General features: G+C 47.5%; 1 protein-coding gene across 2 annotated transcripts in view; it reads right to left on the reverse strand.

Annotated features, from left to right (window-relative positions):
* Positions 1-5,008: 5,008 nt before the first annotated feature.
* Positions 5,009-16,078, reverse strand: part of KIF13B (kinesin family member 13B) — a 27,901-nt gene continuing 16,831 nt past the window's right edge. For both annotated transcript variants that reach the window (XM_057385059.1, XM_057385058.1), the window contains exons 4-6: positions 13,213-13,275; positions 10,744-11,671; positions 5,009-8,567 (exon numbers count right to left, since the gene is read on the reverse strand). In XM_057385059.1, the coding sequence (XP_057241042.1) occupies positions 8,290-8,567; positions 10,744-11,671; positions 13,213-13,275 (1,269 nt within the window). In that variant the 3' untranslated portion in view covers positions 5,009-8,289. The remainder of the gene's footprint in view (positions 8,568-10,743; positions 11,672-13,212; positions 13,276-16,078) is intronic.

Below are 16,078 nucleotides of genomic sequence, written 5' to 3' on the forward strand. Positions count from 1 at the left end.
TTGACCTGATCCTTGCTGTAGCCACCACCGACTCCTCTTGCAAAATTGGATGCTGCTTTAAATGTGAAAACAAATGTTCAAGAAGCTATAAAAAAAAAAAAAAAACCTGAATGAAAGCTAAAGCTGAATTTATAAAGCCTTGTTGCATATGAGCCAAAAGTGCAAAAAGCTCTATATAATGAACTAACCTGCCACTCATATAAATATAAATATATATAAATATATTAAAATCAGACTGTTCTACAAAATTGTGTATTTGTATTTTTGTGTACGTACAATTTTCTGCTAAGCAGAAGGAGGATGTAGTATAGGATGATGTGAGAAGAGATTTTGTTTAATCATATTTCTTTGTTACTTATTTTTGTTAACATCCAGATGCCTGTCTTTGTCTTCTGTGTATGACACTGTTCCAAAGGTGCAGTATCCCTCTCCCGCCCGCGTGTCCGACCTCCTTCCTCCACGGGAACGAGTCAGGTGATGCCCCTCACCACCACCACCATCATCATCATCATCATCATCATCATTATCATCATCATCATCATCAAACCCTTCAGATCCACCCTGGTCTCGATCTTAATCTTAAGGGCTGCTCGTTCAGCTCAAAGATGTTTGAGATGTTTGAGATATTTAATTTCCCGGGCGCGTTGTGTCAGTGTGGAGTTGAATATTCGTGTGCTGGTTGATTCCTCTCCTGTGATYGTTCCCTAAATTCCTGTCCATGCTTTGCTGATGGTCCTCAGCCTGACATTTTGGGGAAAAAGATGGATTGGATAGGTTGGGAGAGAGGAGGTGGGAAGTTCCTCGTGGTGGGAAGTTCCTTACAGCATTTCCTCATTATAGGAAGTTCCTTATGGAATTTCCTCGTGATCGGAAGTTCTTTATGGAATTTTCCTTGTGATGGGAAGTTCTTCATGGAAATTCTCGTGGTGGGAAGTTCTTTATGGAAATTTCTCATGATGGGAAGTTTCTTACGGAATTTCCTCGCGATGGGAAGTTTTTTATGGAATTTCCTCATGATGGGAAGTTTCTTATGGAGTTTCCTCATGATGGGAAGTTTTTTATGGAATTTCTTCATGGTGGGAAGTTCCTTATGGAGAAGGAAGTGCTGGGAAGTCCCAGGGAGTGAACCTTAATGACTCCACCACGGGGGATCGAGGAAGGGGCCATGGGCACCTCGTGTTGCCCACGCTGGCTGCACTGGGGGAGCCTGGCAGGAAAGTTGGGGAGCTGATGGGATGGAATTCACCCTGTGCCCCTCGGGAATGTCCATCCCATCATCCCTGGTGGCTTTGGTGCACTTTGGCCCCCTCAGGAACATCCATCCCATCATCCCTGGTGGTTTTGGGACGCTTTTGGCCCATTTCTTTGGGAAAGCTGGAGCAGCCTCAAAGGGTCCATCTGCTCGCCCCGATGCCCTTGCAGTGAAGGCACTGAGTGTTGAGGAACATTCCAGAATCTCCTCCCAGTCACTGCCTTGGTCTGCACGGTGCTGATGGCTCCTGGCAAGGAGGAAAGGAATAATGGGGGAAACCTGAGAGCCCTTGGTGTGCTGGGAATCCTGATTTATCCATCACACAGAACTATCCAGGGAGAGAAAAGCTCAAAGGATCAAAGAGGATGGAGTGGAGTAACCGATGCAAAGCTTTGGGCAGGAGGTGACCAAATTCACCTTCAGTTCCACCAAACCCTCGAGGAATCCAGTCCAGCCTCCCCCTGAAATGCAGGTGAGGATCCATATCCATCACACCTTCCCCTGGTGGCAGGGGCTGCAAAAACAAACCATCNTTTTTTTTTTTTTTTTAATCCTTTTTAAATTGAATCCCTGCCTTTGTCAGAGCCGACCCGCGGCCCGGAGAGCGATACTGCACCTTTGCACGTAGGGCTCATATTTATAACAATGTGTAATGACTGTAGCAAAAGTCCTTGTTTCTGTATGTGAATGGACAGAGAAACAAGTGCTCTATTGTATTGATTAAAAATAGTTCCAATGAGTCCTGTATCATTGTATCTCCTATTCTGGATTAGTGCCTTTTGGACAGTAGACTGTTCTGTAATTAAAATGTAGTATAACTGCTTTTTTGTACAGTTTTGTTTTAATAAAACTTTTTTTTAATTTGTGTTTATTTTAGTATTGTACCTATTAGAAAATAAAAATGTATAACTCAACACAGACCCTTTTCTTCTGTCAGTCCTTTTTTTTTTTTTTTTTTTTTTTTTTTTTTTTTTTTTTTTTTTTTTTTTTGTGCTGGGCTTGGGTGTGAGACCTAAAATATGGCCTGGGAATGAAGTGAATGTTGAAAATTTTGATTTGTTTGGGGGAAATTGAATTCTTTGGGCACTTCCTTTTTTTAAGGGAAAAAAGGGATGAAGGTGGTGGATACAATGATGGTGGATTTGAAGCAGTGGAATCACTTGGAATTTGAGCCATGGGCTGATTGCAGAGACATTTGGGGGATTTTTCCACTGAAGAAAGATAATTGAGAGTAGAGTTTCCCCTCCTTTGGCTGGGGTTTGATTTGTCACAGTTTTGGGTCACACGATGATGTCCCGGAGCCTCAGGAAGGGCCCTGTGAGCCCCACCCCAACCATAAAACCTCTTGCTCAAGCAATTGAAGGTCTGCAGATGGCAGACTTTGGGACCACTTGGTGATAAAACAAAAAAATAATGGTTTTGAATTTGAATTGAATTTGAATTCCTGAGTTCAGGTGGAATTTTGGGAAGCCCAAAGCGGGAGGGGGATGTGGCTGCTCTTTACTCCTGCCCTGGTTGGGCTGAGGAGCTCAGGGGGGTTTCAAAGATGGTTTGTGGGGTGGGTGGGGAAAACCTCCCAAAAAATGGGAAGGAATTCCTGCAGGTGACATGGAAGAAGGAGCTGGGTGGCAGAAAGGACACAAAGTCACAGGAATGGGTTTATTCAATGCAAAGGTGTCAGGGTTCTGCTGTCCTGGTTAAAATCAGGATGTGCAGCCGAGGCTGGGGCGGTTTGCTCAGGATGGACACCCCGAAACAGAGGGGAGTGAGAAAAAATGGACTTGAGGGGTGGAAACCCCTTTCAAACTGCTCCTTGTGCCTCTCAGACATCTCAGAAGGGGATTGAATTTATCCCAACCCTCCCCATCATCAGCTGCCACGTTTGCTGTGTTGGCAGAGGGGGTTTTTKGGRRGGGGGRRGGKKGGGATCARGRAATCCCAGGATGGATTGGGYTGGAAGGGACCTCAAAGCTCATCCGATTCCATCCTCCCGCTGTCCCAGGCTGCTCCAAATTCCATCCAGCCTGGCCTTGGACACTTCCAGGGATCCTGGACACTTCCAGGAGTGRCTGTTCCTACCCCGGGCAGGTGATCCTGGGTGGAGCCCACTCATTCCTTCACAGCTGAAAATCAGGAATACAGAAAAGCTCCACTGGGAGATGTTATAAAATAAAATAAAAAAAGGAACAAACTCGCGTTGGAAGCCTGTGCTGTGAAAGAAGCTGCACTCCCAGCCTATTTTGTGCCGGTTTTGGTGGAAAACCAGATGATCAGGGAAAATCCAGGAATTTATCATAGGCTGGTGTCCAAAGGTGAGCAAAACGCTTCTAAAATGTGCCCAGCTCGAGGCAGAGCAGTTCCTGTCTCTGCCCAGGTGAAACCCAGGGGCCATCGACTCTCATGGCAAAGCAACACCAATGGAAGCAGAATTAATTCGAAGAAAAATGGGGAAAAGGTGTTCTTTGTTAGTTTTGGAGTTTTTAAAAAATTATTTTCCTGCTGGTTTTGATTGCAGCCTTTTCAAGCTGGCTTTGGCTGGAGAACAGAACGCGGCAGCGTGGGGAAGGTGCCGCGAGCACCTTCCGGGAAAAGCGAGCTTTGAACAAAGTGACGCCGCTTCAAACGGCTCCTGTGTTTCAGCCAAAGAGGGTTTTTTTTTTTTTTTTTTTTTTTTAAAATATAAAATATAAAAACTGCTTTAAAGAAAAAAAAAAAAAAGCTGTTTTCGTGCGCTGATTGCAAGACAGCGCTGATAAAAATATCCTTCACTCGCCGGGTTTTGGTGGGGATGGAGGGATCGGCGCAGCGTTTGTTGCTTTTAAAAAAAAAGAGATAAACTGAAAAACTCCACAAAATAATCCCAGCCAAAGTCTGTTGTTCCCAACAAGCTGCATTTGGGAGAGAAGTGGTGCTAAAGGGAAAGGCAGGGATGTGACCCAAGGAGGGGTTTCAAGGACAGCAGGGAAGGTTGAGGGGGGTTTCATCACCTCAATGCATTTTTGGTTGGTTCTGGCAGCTCCCTGAGGCRCCGAGCTCCCTATGGACCCACCTGGAGTGAGGCAGGAAAGTACCGGGGACCCTCATCCCATTGGGGATATTGGGGAAAAATTCTTACCCAAAACTGGTGAGGTATCGTGTCGCCTTTTTCAACCTAGAAATGAAACTGGAGATGATTTCAGCACAGAAAGTGATATAAAAGTAGGTTTTTATGGGAGCTCTAGGGGCAGCCATGGAATGATTTCCACAAAAGTCCACCCCACAGGGTTGATACAGTTTGAAAGGTTTTAAGAAATTAGCATAATTAATTAAAAACACAAATTAGGAGGACAAGGGGTGATGCAATTTCCCCCAGGTCAAGCCCCTTCTCTGGAGCCCCCCACCCTCGGTCTTGGCTGTCCTTGGTTATGAAAATGGGTCACGGACCTTGATTTCCAGGAAGAACCAGGACAGGATGGGTCCTTGTGCCCCCGAGGGCTTGGAGCTCTGGAATGGGTTTGTTCTTTCTAGCTGGGGAAAAGGGTTGGGAAAAGTGCTGGGAAGGTTAMAAATGTATAAAAGGAAAAAGGGAAAAATCCCTCCAGCATCAACTGGAACAGAGTAGTGCTGGAATCCTCACCCCTGCAGGGATTTCATAGCCCTGTGGATGTGACACGGGGCTGTGGTGGCCTTGGCAGTGCTGGWCTCGATTTTGGAGGCTYTTCCARCCTWAACTCTTCCAATTCCAAACATTACTCACGGAGTAACAAAGCACAGAGCCCCGGCTCTAAAGAAGACGTTTATTCAGGTCCTGCAGGCGGCATCGCACATATGATACAATATTACAGTCCTTTAGTATGGTACAGAATCATGAAAAACTTTACAGCTCATTACAAAGTTCTCTTTGGATTTCAGCTCGTTTAAAGTACAGGGGAACCTGGCAGGGACAGGCTCCAGGGAACCCGAAGGGTTTGGGAATGGTGGAGAGGGCAGGAACAAAAATCAACATGGACACGGGAGATGGAGGAACAAGACACTTGATCGGGACCCCGYTCGGGGTGTGGTGTAGTGTGAGCAGCCCGGCCGTCCCTCCCYGCCCCATTCCCTAAAATCCAGGCACCCCGAGGCTGCCCGGGCTGCTGGCCCCGGGATAAGGCACTGGGAACGTGGAATGTTGTGCAAAGAGCTGGAGGAGCCAGCGTGGGGACAGCGGGAGCATCGCATGGACATGGCCTGGTGGCTCCACAGGGATGGCGCTCCACCGCTGCGGGGAGGGGAACAAGGGGGTTCTGCCTTTTGGGGTGAACATCCCACCCCAGCCCCGGACAAAACCCTCAGCTGAAGGACCTGGGTGCTGTCACCGCGCAGGATTTGTTTCTGTTCCTTTTCCTCAACTAAAGAATGTCCTGGAACAGCAAAGAGCCAAAACCCTCCAGCAGAACTGCCTTGATTTCGGACATGGAGATAAAATACATCAAGAGCTGAACCTGACACGGGAAAAAGGCTCGGCTTGGCTTGAGAAAAGCCCAAAAAGTCCCTCTGAGAAGCCTCCTCTTGGCTGGCTCGGTGTCAGGGACACCCCGTGGGGAGGAGAGACCCCAGCCCTGTGGAACAGGGGTTATTTGGAGCCTTTCCACCCCACCAACACCATTCTCCAAGAATCCCAGACCCACCCACGATTCAGGGACACGGCCAGCAGGACTGAACCCCCGGGAGATGCCGGAGATGAGATACTCCCTACAAATTACACCTTCCTGCATTAAATATCCTTCTTCCCTGTATAAAGTGCATGAAAATCTTGGGGGAAAATATGCATAGCTATTCACACAGCAGCCTCAGCGCTGGGTGGGTCCAGTTAAGAGCACCTCCTCCTTTAGGCTGACAGTAGAGTTTTTCTAATATTATCAATAAAAAATATCTATTATTACCTTTGTGATGATTTCTACCTCTAKTCTGGTTCCTCCCCCAAAGGGGCCACCAGGCAAACGTGGAGGAGTTTTGAAGACATCCCTAAATCCAAGTATCTGAAATGCTGAGACTAAAACCACASAGCTCCGGGGAGGGGCTGTTCCACACCAGCTCCTTCCGGCAGCACGTCGGGACAAAGTGCAATTAAAATCACAGCCAGGGAGGGGTTAAAAGAACCAGCAAGGCAGTGGAAGAGGCATTGAATTRATTAATGGGTTGTCTTCCATCAGCAAGACTCCTCAGACCCCAAAACGAAGCGTTTCGTGGCATGGGTCAAACCCATAAAACTGGTTTTAACTTTAAAACCCGGGATTTCGGCACCCAAATTCGCAACTGCTGAATTCCTCCCCCATCGCGGCTCGGATGGACAGGAGCTTCGTGCAAAGGAAAAAAAGAGGGAAAACTGTACACTAAAAATACCTTTAAAAAGCTGCTCTGTACATTTTATATTAAGATTTCTCGAGGAGAATTTAGGAAAGGCTGGAACTACTCACACCGAGCTGGAAGGATCCGCGAGTCCCTGGGCTGCGTCGGAACCCAGCCCGCTCATTTCTGCTACAGATTAGTTTCTATTTTAATTTTATTCCTCCTGCATAAATGATATTAATTACAGTAAATCAGCATAATTATCTCCTTCGCTAAGCATCCCTATCTCCTCTGATGCCAACGGAGCTTTCCCTTGGACCTCGGAACCAGATGGTTTAAGGCACTTGGATACCCAYGGGCAGCGACTGGAGAGATATTAGAGTTGAATCGTTAATTTAGYATCCTAAATAGTCCCCACGTAGCTAAAACATCTACTGCTCAGGCTGTCCAATCCCCCCTAAACAAGACACAAATAGCTCAGGAGAGAAAAATCCGTGGCTTTTCAGGATTTGACAGGAAAACAAGCGGCAGCTGAGCCGTGCGCGGACACACAGACGGGGACGCGTCCCCAGGGCCACGGGCAGCTGGAAACCAGCCACAAATAAAATCAAGTTTGAAAACCAGCCACAAATAAAATCAAGTTTTATAAAAGCCAGCCCAAACTGCCTCTTTTCCGAGAGAGAGGCTGGTTTTGGGGCGACAGAGGCACCTCCTCTTTGGTGCTGGGAGAGCTCCTCCGGGCGGTGCCGGGYGGGGGATGATTGTAAAGCGCAAACGTTTCGTGTTTTAAAGGAATAAATAAAAATAAATAGACTGGATTGATTCCAAGGACAGCGWGCCTTGCTTGGAAAAATTCCAAGTGTCTCCAAAGGCTGGGTGGGAACAGGGAAGCACCTCCGTGCTGACAGCTCTGCAAAAATCCTCTTGGCCCAACAAGGGAAGGACCGACCAAGGAGAAGGTCCAGCCATGCTGGGGCCAGTGAGAGAGGAGATCCTGTCATGGGGAGAGCAAACATTAAATAGATCAAAAACATGACAGAGCTGGCCCTGGGTACTCTCCCATTCCCAAAAACAGCTGGAAAACCCACGCTGCTTTCCACAGGAGAGTGGAATAACGGGACAATAATCCCAAAGGGACTGCTCCCAGCCACACAACCCAAGGGCTGCWGCTTTTTCAAATAAAGGGACTTTGGGGGTTGTTTATTCCCAAACAAAGTTCTACTTTCACTTCCCTGCCTGTCTGGAATCATTCCCACCTTGCCCTTTCATGGTGGATGAGGCAGGATCAGCACAGCTCCGATGGAATCAAACGGAGACGTTATTTTGGGAGGTTCTTCAGGAATCGCCCTGCACGCCGAGGGAGGCCCGGGGAGGTTTTTTGGGGCTGTTGGAAGCTGTGCTATGATTTGACCAATTTTCCTCTGGAAGGAGGAAGGAAAGGMGCTCATTCCACCCATCGATCACCCCCAGAGGTGTCGGGATTTGAGACAGGGAACGAAGGATCCAGCACCGCGACAAGGCAAAGAATCGTCATCGTGTCAATGACCCCGAGCAGAGAGAACGAACCCTCCAGCAGTGTTTGCCATCAGCTGGAGTTGGGATGGTTGGATTTGCCACCAGCTGAAGTTGGGATGGTTGGATATGCCACCAGCTGAAGTTGGGATGGTTGGTTTCTCTCCCCGGCTCCACCCAGCCGTGCCCCAGGGCGTTTTCCATGCCCAGCTCTCTCAGTTTGCCCAGGATTTCCTGTTCTCAGCGTTTTTCTGGCTCTTCTCCAGCCGCAGCGTGGATCCTCCGTCCGCCTTGGCCAGGGCGGTCAGCGAGGCCAGGTTGGAGGTCGAGCCCGAGAAGTTGCCACTCCTGCGGTTCTCCTGCAGCCTGAGGCCGGAGCTGCGGCGCCGCGMCGGCCCCGGGGCCCGCCGGACCCTGCCCGGCTTCACCAGCAGCCCGTAGCCTGGGTTACACCTGAAGTACTGCTTCCCCCCGATGGAGCCGTCGTTCTTCCCTGCCAGGAGAGAATCGGGGCGTTACAGGATGCTTTGGGATGGGAGGGACCTTAAAATCCTAAATCCCACCCCGTTCCAACCCTGACATCTCCCASTACCCCAGGGTGCTCCCAGCCCCAATATCCAGCCTGGCTTTGGACACTCCAGGGATTCAGGGACAGCCACAGCTTCTCTGGGAATTCCATTCCAGGGCCTCCCCACCCTTCCAAGGAAGGATTTTTTTCCTACAAAGTGGGTTTTATTCTGTGCAAATTGGTGCTGCTGCACCCAGAGAAGGAGGCAAGGAAAAGACACTGAGAGGGAAAACGATTGTTCCCTAAAAATGCTCCCTGGAGGTAAAACCTCACTGCTGAAGCCAGGACTGCATGGAGAGTGATGGAGGGACATTCCACCTGCTCCTTCCTCTTCAGGAGAATTCTTTATTTTCCCCTCAAAGTGACAAACAATCTGTTCTATCACTAAAGGTATCAAGAAGGAAGGAAACCCAGCCATTTAAAAGAGTTTTTGGCTTTCTGAGCTGATGTGTGAATTGAGGATTGTCGCTGTTTCCATGTCCTAAACCCTCCCCAGAACAGGAAGGAGAATTTCTCCACACTGCTGCTGTTGAGATCTTTCCATTTCCCTTTTTAGATCATTGAAAGTTCTCAGGATCATTCAGGGATTGGGACAGAAACTGTTCCCATTTGTAAAGGGAAGGTGGGAAGATTCAAGAGCTCTTTAAAGGTCACAAGGTCACCCTTTTTGCCTTTGGGGTGTTTCCTTCTCCCTTCCACCATCACCAATTTGGATCCAAAGCACCCTCGTAGGGCCAGAACTTGGGATTTCCACATCCTTGGAGTTCCATCCCCGTTTACAGCGTGGCAAAGATGCCACTCTGTGACCACATTCCCCAAGTGGAGCTCCAGATGTGCCAGAAGCCAAATGTGCTTCAGCAAATCAGGGTCTTAATCCTTGTGGAAACAGAAAGTGGAAAAAAAGATCCCAATAACAGCAGCAGCTGAGTCCTCAGCAGGGCAAAACCTTCCTGACTTTTCCATGGCAGCTGCTGCTTGTTGGGATGTGCAAACAGAATCAGCATCCTGACAGGGAAGGTGACCCTACAAAACCAAAATGAATCTGTAAATGTGTATTTACGCATTTTTAAACTAGGCACTAATTMGGGACTGAGAAATTCCTGCTGGTTTCAAAGGGATCAGGAGCTGCAGGTCRCTTTCCAGGATGGAAAACTCTGGCTAAAAGGATTGCAATAAAGAGCTTTATGGGGTAACCCAAATCCTCTCACTGTCACTGGGTCTCTCCTGATTTCCATCCTGGAGAAAACAAATCCCAGGAAAGCACAATGAGGAGAGGAAAGGGATTGGGAAGCCTGGGACYCCAGCAGAGATCAAATCCCAGCCAYCAACWYCCCTTSCTCCTGTGCTGGAGATGCCCCATTCCCAYACCAACAGCCCAGGAACTGCACCCTGCTCTCAAAAAAATCCCGGAAACCCTAAATTTTGAGAATTCCACAGCTTGTACAAGTCAGGCAGGGATGATAAATGTGATGGTAAAAGAAACCTTGAATTTTCTGTATGGCCCAGTGGTCAGTGGATCATTATTTCACATTGGTTTTCATGTATGCACGGGCATGTATGTGTATATAAATATATATCTATATATAAATATATATCAACATATATAAATATATATAGATGTACATGCAGAGAGAAATAGTGTTCTGCAATTTTAAAGCTTATTTGGAAATAAAATCCTATTACCTCTTAATACCTATTAAGGGACTTTGCAACTCATTTAGCCTAAATGTCCCTTGGAGCTAAATCCCACAACTCCTGCTGTGCTCTCAACAMCTTCATCCTCCCTGCAGAAGCCCAGGAGAGAATCCCATGGACACCAGGCCTGACTCCTGCAGCTGTCACTCACCAAACTGCATGGAAAAGGAATCCTAAATCCTACTTCGAGTAGAAGAAGCCAAAGAAATCACTGAAAAGGGATCACAGAATGGTTTGGGATCTTGAAGGGGTTGGAAGTGAGAGCAMGTTTGGGAAAACACAACAGCAGGGAAGCCCTTTTACATTTCCCTTCTCCAGCCATGGGTAACAGGTAACAAATCCCAAAAAATCCGCTTTAGGATGGGGCATGCTGGCTGCTTCCCACCTGATCCGGGGGATGTTTTACCTGAAGGCAAATCCAGCTCCACACCGACCCACGTTCCCTCCTGGAAGTCCGTGGGCCCGATGTACCTCACGGTGCCCGTCTTGTTGGTGCCCACCGTGACATATTCCCCCTCTTTCAGCCACTCGGGAATTTCGTTGGCCTCTTCCGAGTCAGAAGCCACCTCCAGTTTTTCCTCGGCCGCCTCTGCCCCATTGTGGCTCAGCCCACGGGGGGTGGATGTGACCCTCTCTCCTTCCTGCTGCTCCTCCATGCTCAGGGAACTCGTGGGGTCTGACCCCAACATGCTGCTGAAGGATTTCAGCTCCGACGTCTTCACCTTCTGGATCCGGAACGGGGAGGGGGCAGTGCCGGGCTGCTCGGGGTGAGCTTTGGGGAACACCAGCTCTGAAGGCCCAGGAGATGTTTCCTTCCTCCTGGCCTGCCCTGCTGACTCCCCAGAGGGTTTGGATATGGACTCTTTGGGAGCAGAGGGAGAGGAAAAAGGTTTGGGATCGGCCGAGATGCCGAGTCCCTGCTCGCAGGGCTTCCCRTCGGCTTCGGGGCYRTCCCTGGCTCGGGGGGCAGCTCCTGGGAGGCTGCAGGAGAGGGGGTTCTCCCTCTTGGTGCCCTGACAGCTCTCAGGAGCTCTGTCCCAGTGTCCCTGCCCATCAGMAGGAGCTGTGAGGTCACTCCCCGTGGGTGCTCCTGGTGGAGCTGCTGTGTCCCCTCCCGCCGTCAGCGCCTCGGAGAGCGTGGCCGTGGAGACGCTGTGAGAGAAATACCCRCTGGAGGCTTCGCTCAGGGGGCTCGGGGGGCCCTCCTGGCACTCCKGGGCCTGGGGGTCCCCGGGGGGCTGCTGCAAAGGCACTTTGGGGGGTTTCTCCAGGCTTTTGTCCATCTGCGGCACGGGGTCCAGGGACTGCTTCCCGGCTGCTTCCTCTTGGTGCATCTGGAACAGAGGAGAGAGGGAACRTGGGGATAACTCTGTCACCCAAAATATCTGGGATCAAAGTGCAGGTGCAAGGATTGTCTGAATCCCTGTGTGGCTGCAATCTCCAGGAGATGGAAGCTGATCCAGCCCCACCAGCCTGGGAGGATTGTCAGCTCGCTGCTTCCATTAATTGGGGAAGTGTCAACCACGAGAAATACGCCCCCCAATATTTACTGAGAAATTATTTATGTACAGCAAYGGTCATTGGCTGTTTGAACAGCAGGATTTATACGGGATGCGAAGCGGTTTTGATCCATAAGTCTCTCCCAGTTTTTTGGCTCCACTCTGTGTGTGGATAAATCATCCCCCTGCACCTGAAGTGTCATTTCTGTCCCCGACTCCAAACGCCGCTCCCAGCTCGGGGCCGCCAGCGCCTCGCGCTTCCCGAGGACGGAATTAACGGCACCTCCCGAGATTAACAGCCCATTCCAGTGATGGATTTCTTGGCTGTAAAGTTTACTAAATCTGATRGATCAATATCTTCTGCCAGCACATGTACTCTAAAAGATTAGGATGTCTCTAAATCTCTTTGGGAAGGAGGGAGGGAGGAGAGGGCTAATGGGAAGGGGTAGAAAAAAAAAGAGGTTGGAGAAAGGTAGATTTGAATAAATCCTGTCTCAGGTGAGCTCCTTTGTTTATTATTCAGGATTTTGTGATTTCTCCCATCCAGTGGTTAAGTGGTCCCAAACTCCAGGGTTTTCAGCTTATTCCCGAGTGCCTTTTCTACTGGAAGCAGAAGCAAATCCATCTTTGAAAAAAGAGGGATTTGACTGGATTACAGGAATTTCAGAACCAAAGGTTTGCTACTGCTAAGTGAAAAAAAAAAAAAAAACACAAAAAAAAGGAAAATATTTTTTAAATAAAATATTCCAGCAGATTAAAGCCAAATTGTTCACTTTCCTACAGCGAGGGCGGTGTCCATGTGGACTGGGAGAGCTTTGCTCTTTCTCTGGATTTTCCATTTGGATAACACAGGCTTTTCTGAGACATTAAAAGCACAGTGGGAATGGCATGGGAGGAAGCTRATGTGCTGCTCAGGAGGCTGAAGTTTTGCTGCCAAGTGGGAGATCCCAGGGTCTGTTTTCTCTCCAGCTTAGCACGAGTTTTTCCATGCTGATATTACACCAAAACAGAGAATTAAGCTCCACACTCGGAATAACAGCCACGTCCTGCTCACAGACACTGTCAGAGCACAGAAATTTTCCTTTTAAAGCAGCAAAACCATTAAATTTCAACTAATTAACTGAATGCTTTAAAAAATAAAAGTGTAACTGGGAATAGGAAAGAAGATTTTAGTAGGACCTACAAAAACACAGCAGCACAGGCTGCATTCTTCTCTCACTACAGCACAAGTACAATGGTTTTCAAGCTGCTGATGACTTGGCCACCTCTGGAAGGTGAATATAAAAATAGTATTTTTATACAAAATACGAATTTTAATATAAAATTTATATTGATTTTATCATTAGAATTGTCCTCCCACCCTGGGATGGGCTCACCTGTTTGATCCTGGCAGCGCTGGCATCCAGAGYGGCCGACTGAACCATAATCCGTGGGACAGCCTGGGGGGAGGAAAATGAAGAGAATTGTTAAAGGGTTAAATATGGCCAGAGTGGTAAATGTGACAGCTTGTATTTGAGATTTGAACTTTTATCAGGAAAGGATGGAAAGCTAAACTGGACTTTCAGTGCTTAAAGGTGGAGTTTGTCAAGAAAAGAGTGAGAGGGGCTTTGTGTACAGGCAGAGGAAAAAGTTTTAGAGATTTAGGTGAGGTATAAGGATGAAATTTTTCCCTGTAAGGGTGGTGAAGCCTTGGCACAGGGTGCCCAGAGGAGCTGTGGCTGCCCCTGTATCCCTGGCAGTGTCCAAGGCCAGGCTGGACGGGGTTTGGAGCAACCTGGGACAGTGGAAGATGTCCCTGCCCGTGGAATGGGGTGGGATGGGATGAGCTTTAAGGTCCCTCCCAACCATTCCATGAATTCTTTGGTGATCCCATGGTGTTTCCCTGGCAATTCCATGGTGATTCCATGAATCTCTGATCTCTAAGAATGCCCATTTCCTCACTGAGGGGTCACTTTGCACATTCCCTGAGGTGACCAGAGAAGAGCCCACCCTGCCACGTTGGTGACCTTGAAGAGGAGCAGCGATTGTGCCTCTCCCCAGTTACAAAGGCACCCACATTTATCCTGAAAGAACCTTTTTCAATTCCATCTATTCCACAGAAATGGAATGGCCACTCTTCACAGAGCCCAGCAGAACACAGCTGGTGTTTCTGTGTCACTGGACACTTTGTGAAACCGACAGCTTCAGTGCCAAGCCTTGGAATTTTGTGTCACTGGGATGGAAATCCTTCAGCATTAATGCCCAAAATATGGGTTTTTTTCAGTGTTTTTTAAAAGTGGTTCAGTGGCACTGAAGAGAACAGATCGGGTTGGGGCAGCCAGGAATGACCCTGGGAGCTCCAGGATTGGTTCAGCCAAGGTTAGAGCTGATCCAGTCCTAAAAGCGCATTATCCCAAACCCCCACTGCTCTTCCCTTTGCTTTCCCATCCCCATCCCCATCCCCATCCCCATTCCCATTCCCATTCCTATTCCTATTCCTATTCCTATTCCTATTCCTATCCCATTCCCATTCCCATTCCCATCCCATCCCATCCCCATCCCATTCCCCAATCCCATTCCCCTTTTCCCATTCCCATTCCCATTCCCAGGAATGACTGAGCCCAAGCTCCCCCAGACAGGGTTGTGGTCCCATCCCCATGGAACAGCAGCTCCTGGGAATTTTGGCAGCAGGACACAACCCCTGATTAATCAAACAGAGATTTAAGCAGTTTGGAGCACTCAGGATAAAATCTGGAAGTGCAGGGACAATTCCACATTCCCCAGTACAGAGAAAAAAAAAAAGGAATCAGTTTTCAAAACCAACAATATTCCTCCTCAAAATAATTTTTAAATTGAGGGCAAAGTCATGAATCACTCTAATATAAAATCTCCTGCCTTCCATGAGATCGGAAATCCAGTGCGAATTAATTTATTGGGTTTTTTTGGTGTTTGTTCATTTTCTTCTCTAAATACACTCTGCATTTAAATATTAACCCAAAGAACCCCCTCTCGTTCCACAATTCCTATGTGCAACAATTCACTCTGCCATAAGACTTCAGAATTGCCCATTTCCAGGATAATTTATACAAAATTAACCCCACCATTTCCTGTGCAGCTAAATCACTTCATTTCTAGGTCCTGGCAGATTAAAAGAGTAATTCATAGCCATTCTAAAGCTGGTTCATCAAGAAATTTGAGCAGTTTGAAACTTTCAAAGCTGCTTTTCCACACTCATCCTCATCCAAAACTGTGTTTGAGGATGACAGTGAAAACTGAGCCCAGAGAGAAATCAAAACACCAACAACTGAGTTACAAGGACACACAGAAGCTCAGCTGTGGAGCTGCTGATTGAACATCCAAATGAATTTTTACTCAAAACTCTGAAAAAAAAAAAGCCTTCAAGACGTTAAAGAAGGTTCTCCAAGGCCACATTATTTACATTTGATTAAGGAATGTCAGTTCTAGCAATTATAGTGTGCACCATCAGGCCCATCCATGAAACTGATATTTTTTAATGGACTGCCAGAAAAGGGGTTTTGTCTMTTTAGAAAGCCTCTCATTAGTTTTTAGGATTCATTTCGATGCAGAAATCTATTAATTTCTGCATCAGAAGGTGGAAGGGAAACAAGTGACAGCTGCCCTCTGCATGTGGCTGCACCATAAAGCACAAATGAATTATATGGGAATTCAAAGAGTTTATTATCTCATTTTTTTAAAAAAATAAATCTGTGATTCAAGATCTCCCTTAAGACATATGATAGAAAAAAAAGACCTCTGAGCATCCAACAAGATTTTTGGACAGGGAGGTGACCAAAGTCCACTCACCAAATTGGTCACAGGAATTTCAATGCCAAAAAAACAGAAACTGGAATTTGAAATGGTTTTAATTTTAACTGGAACTGAATATGTACATTTTTAATGTCAGCACCCAGCGATGCCCTGAAATGTAATTACAGGGGCAGATCCTGGAAATCCAGGATTTCCAGGGAAAGAGCAGGAATTCTGCTTGGTGCACACTGGGAAAGCCTCAGCATGGGGATAAAAAAGAGGAGTTTTAATTCCTACATAAGAGAATTAAGCACAGAGAGATGAAACTTTGATTTTTCATCCTYCTACATATTTTACACAAGGATTTTAAACTTCTCCCCATCAGCAGAAGCCTCCAAATCTTTCACTCTGTATTTCTCAGCTTTTTACACAACAGGCTGTGAACACAAAAAGCAATTCCAGCCATCGAGAAAGGTTTAAATTGTTGGCTTTTTT

Source organism: Malurus melanocephalus, unplaced genomic scaffold, assembly GCF_030028575.1.
Source record: "Malurus melanocephalus ecotype Western Australia unplaced genomic scaffold, MMel_1.1 scaffold_772, whole genome shotgun sequence".
Lineage (NCBI taxonomy): Eukaryota > Metazoa > Chordata > Aves > Passeriformes > Maluridae > Malurus > Malurus melanocephalus.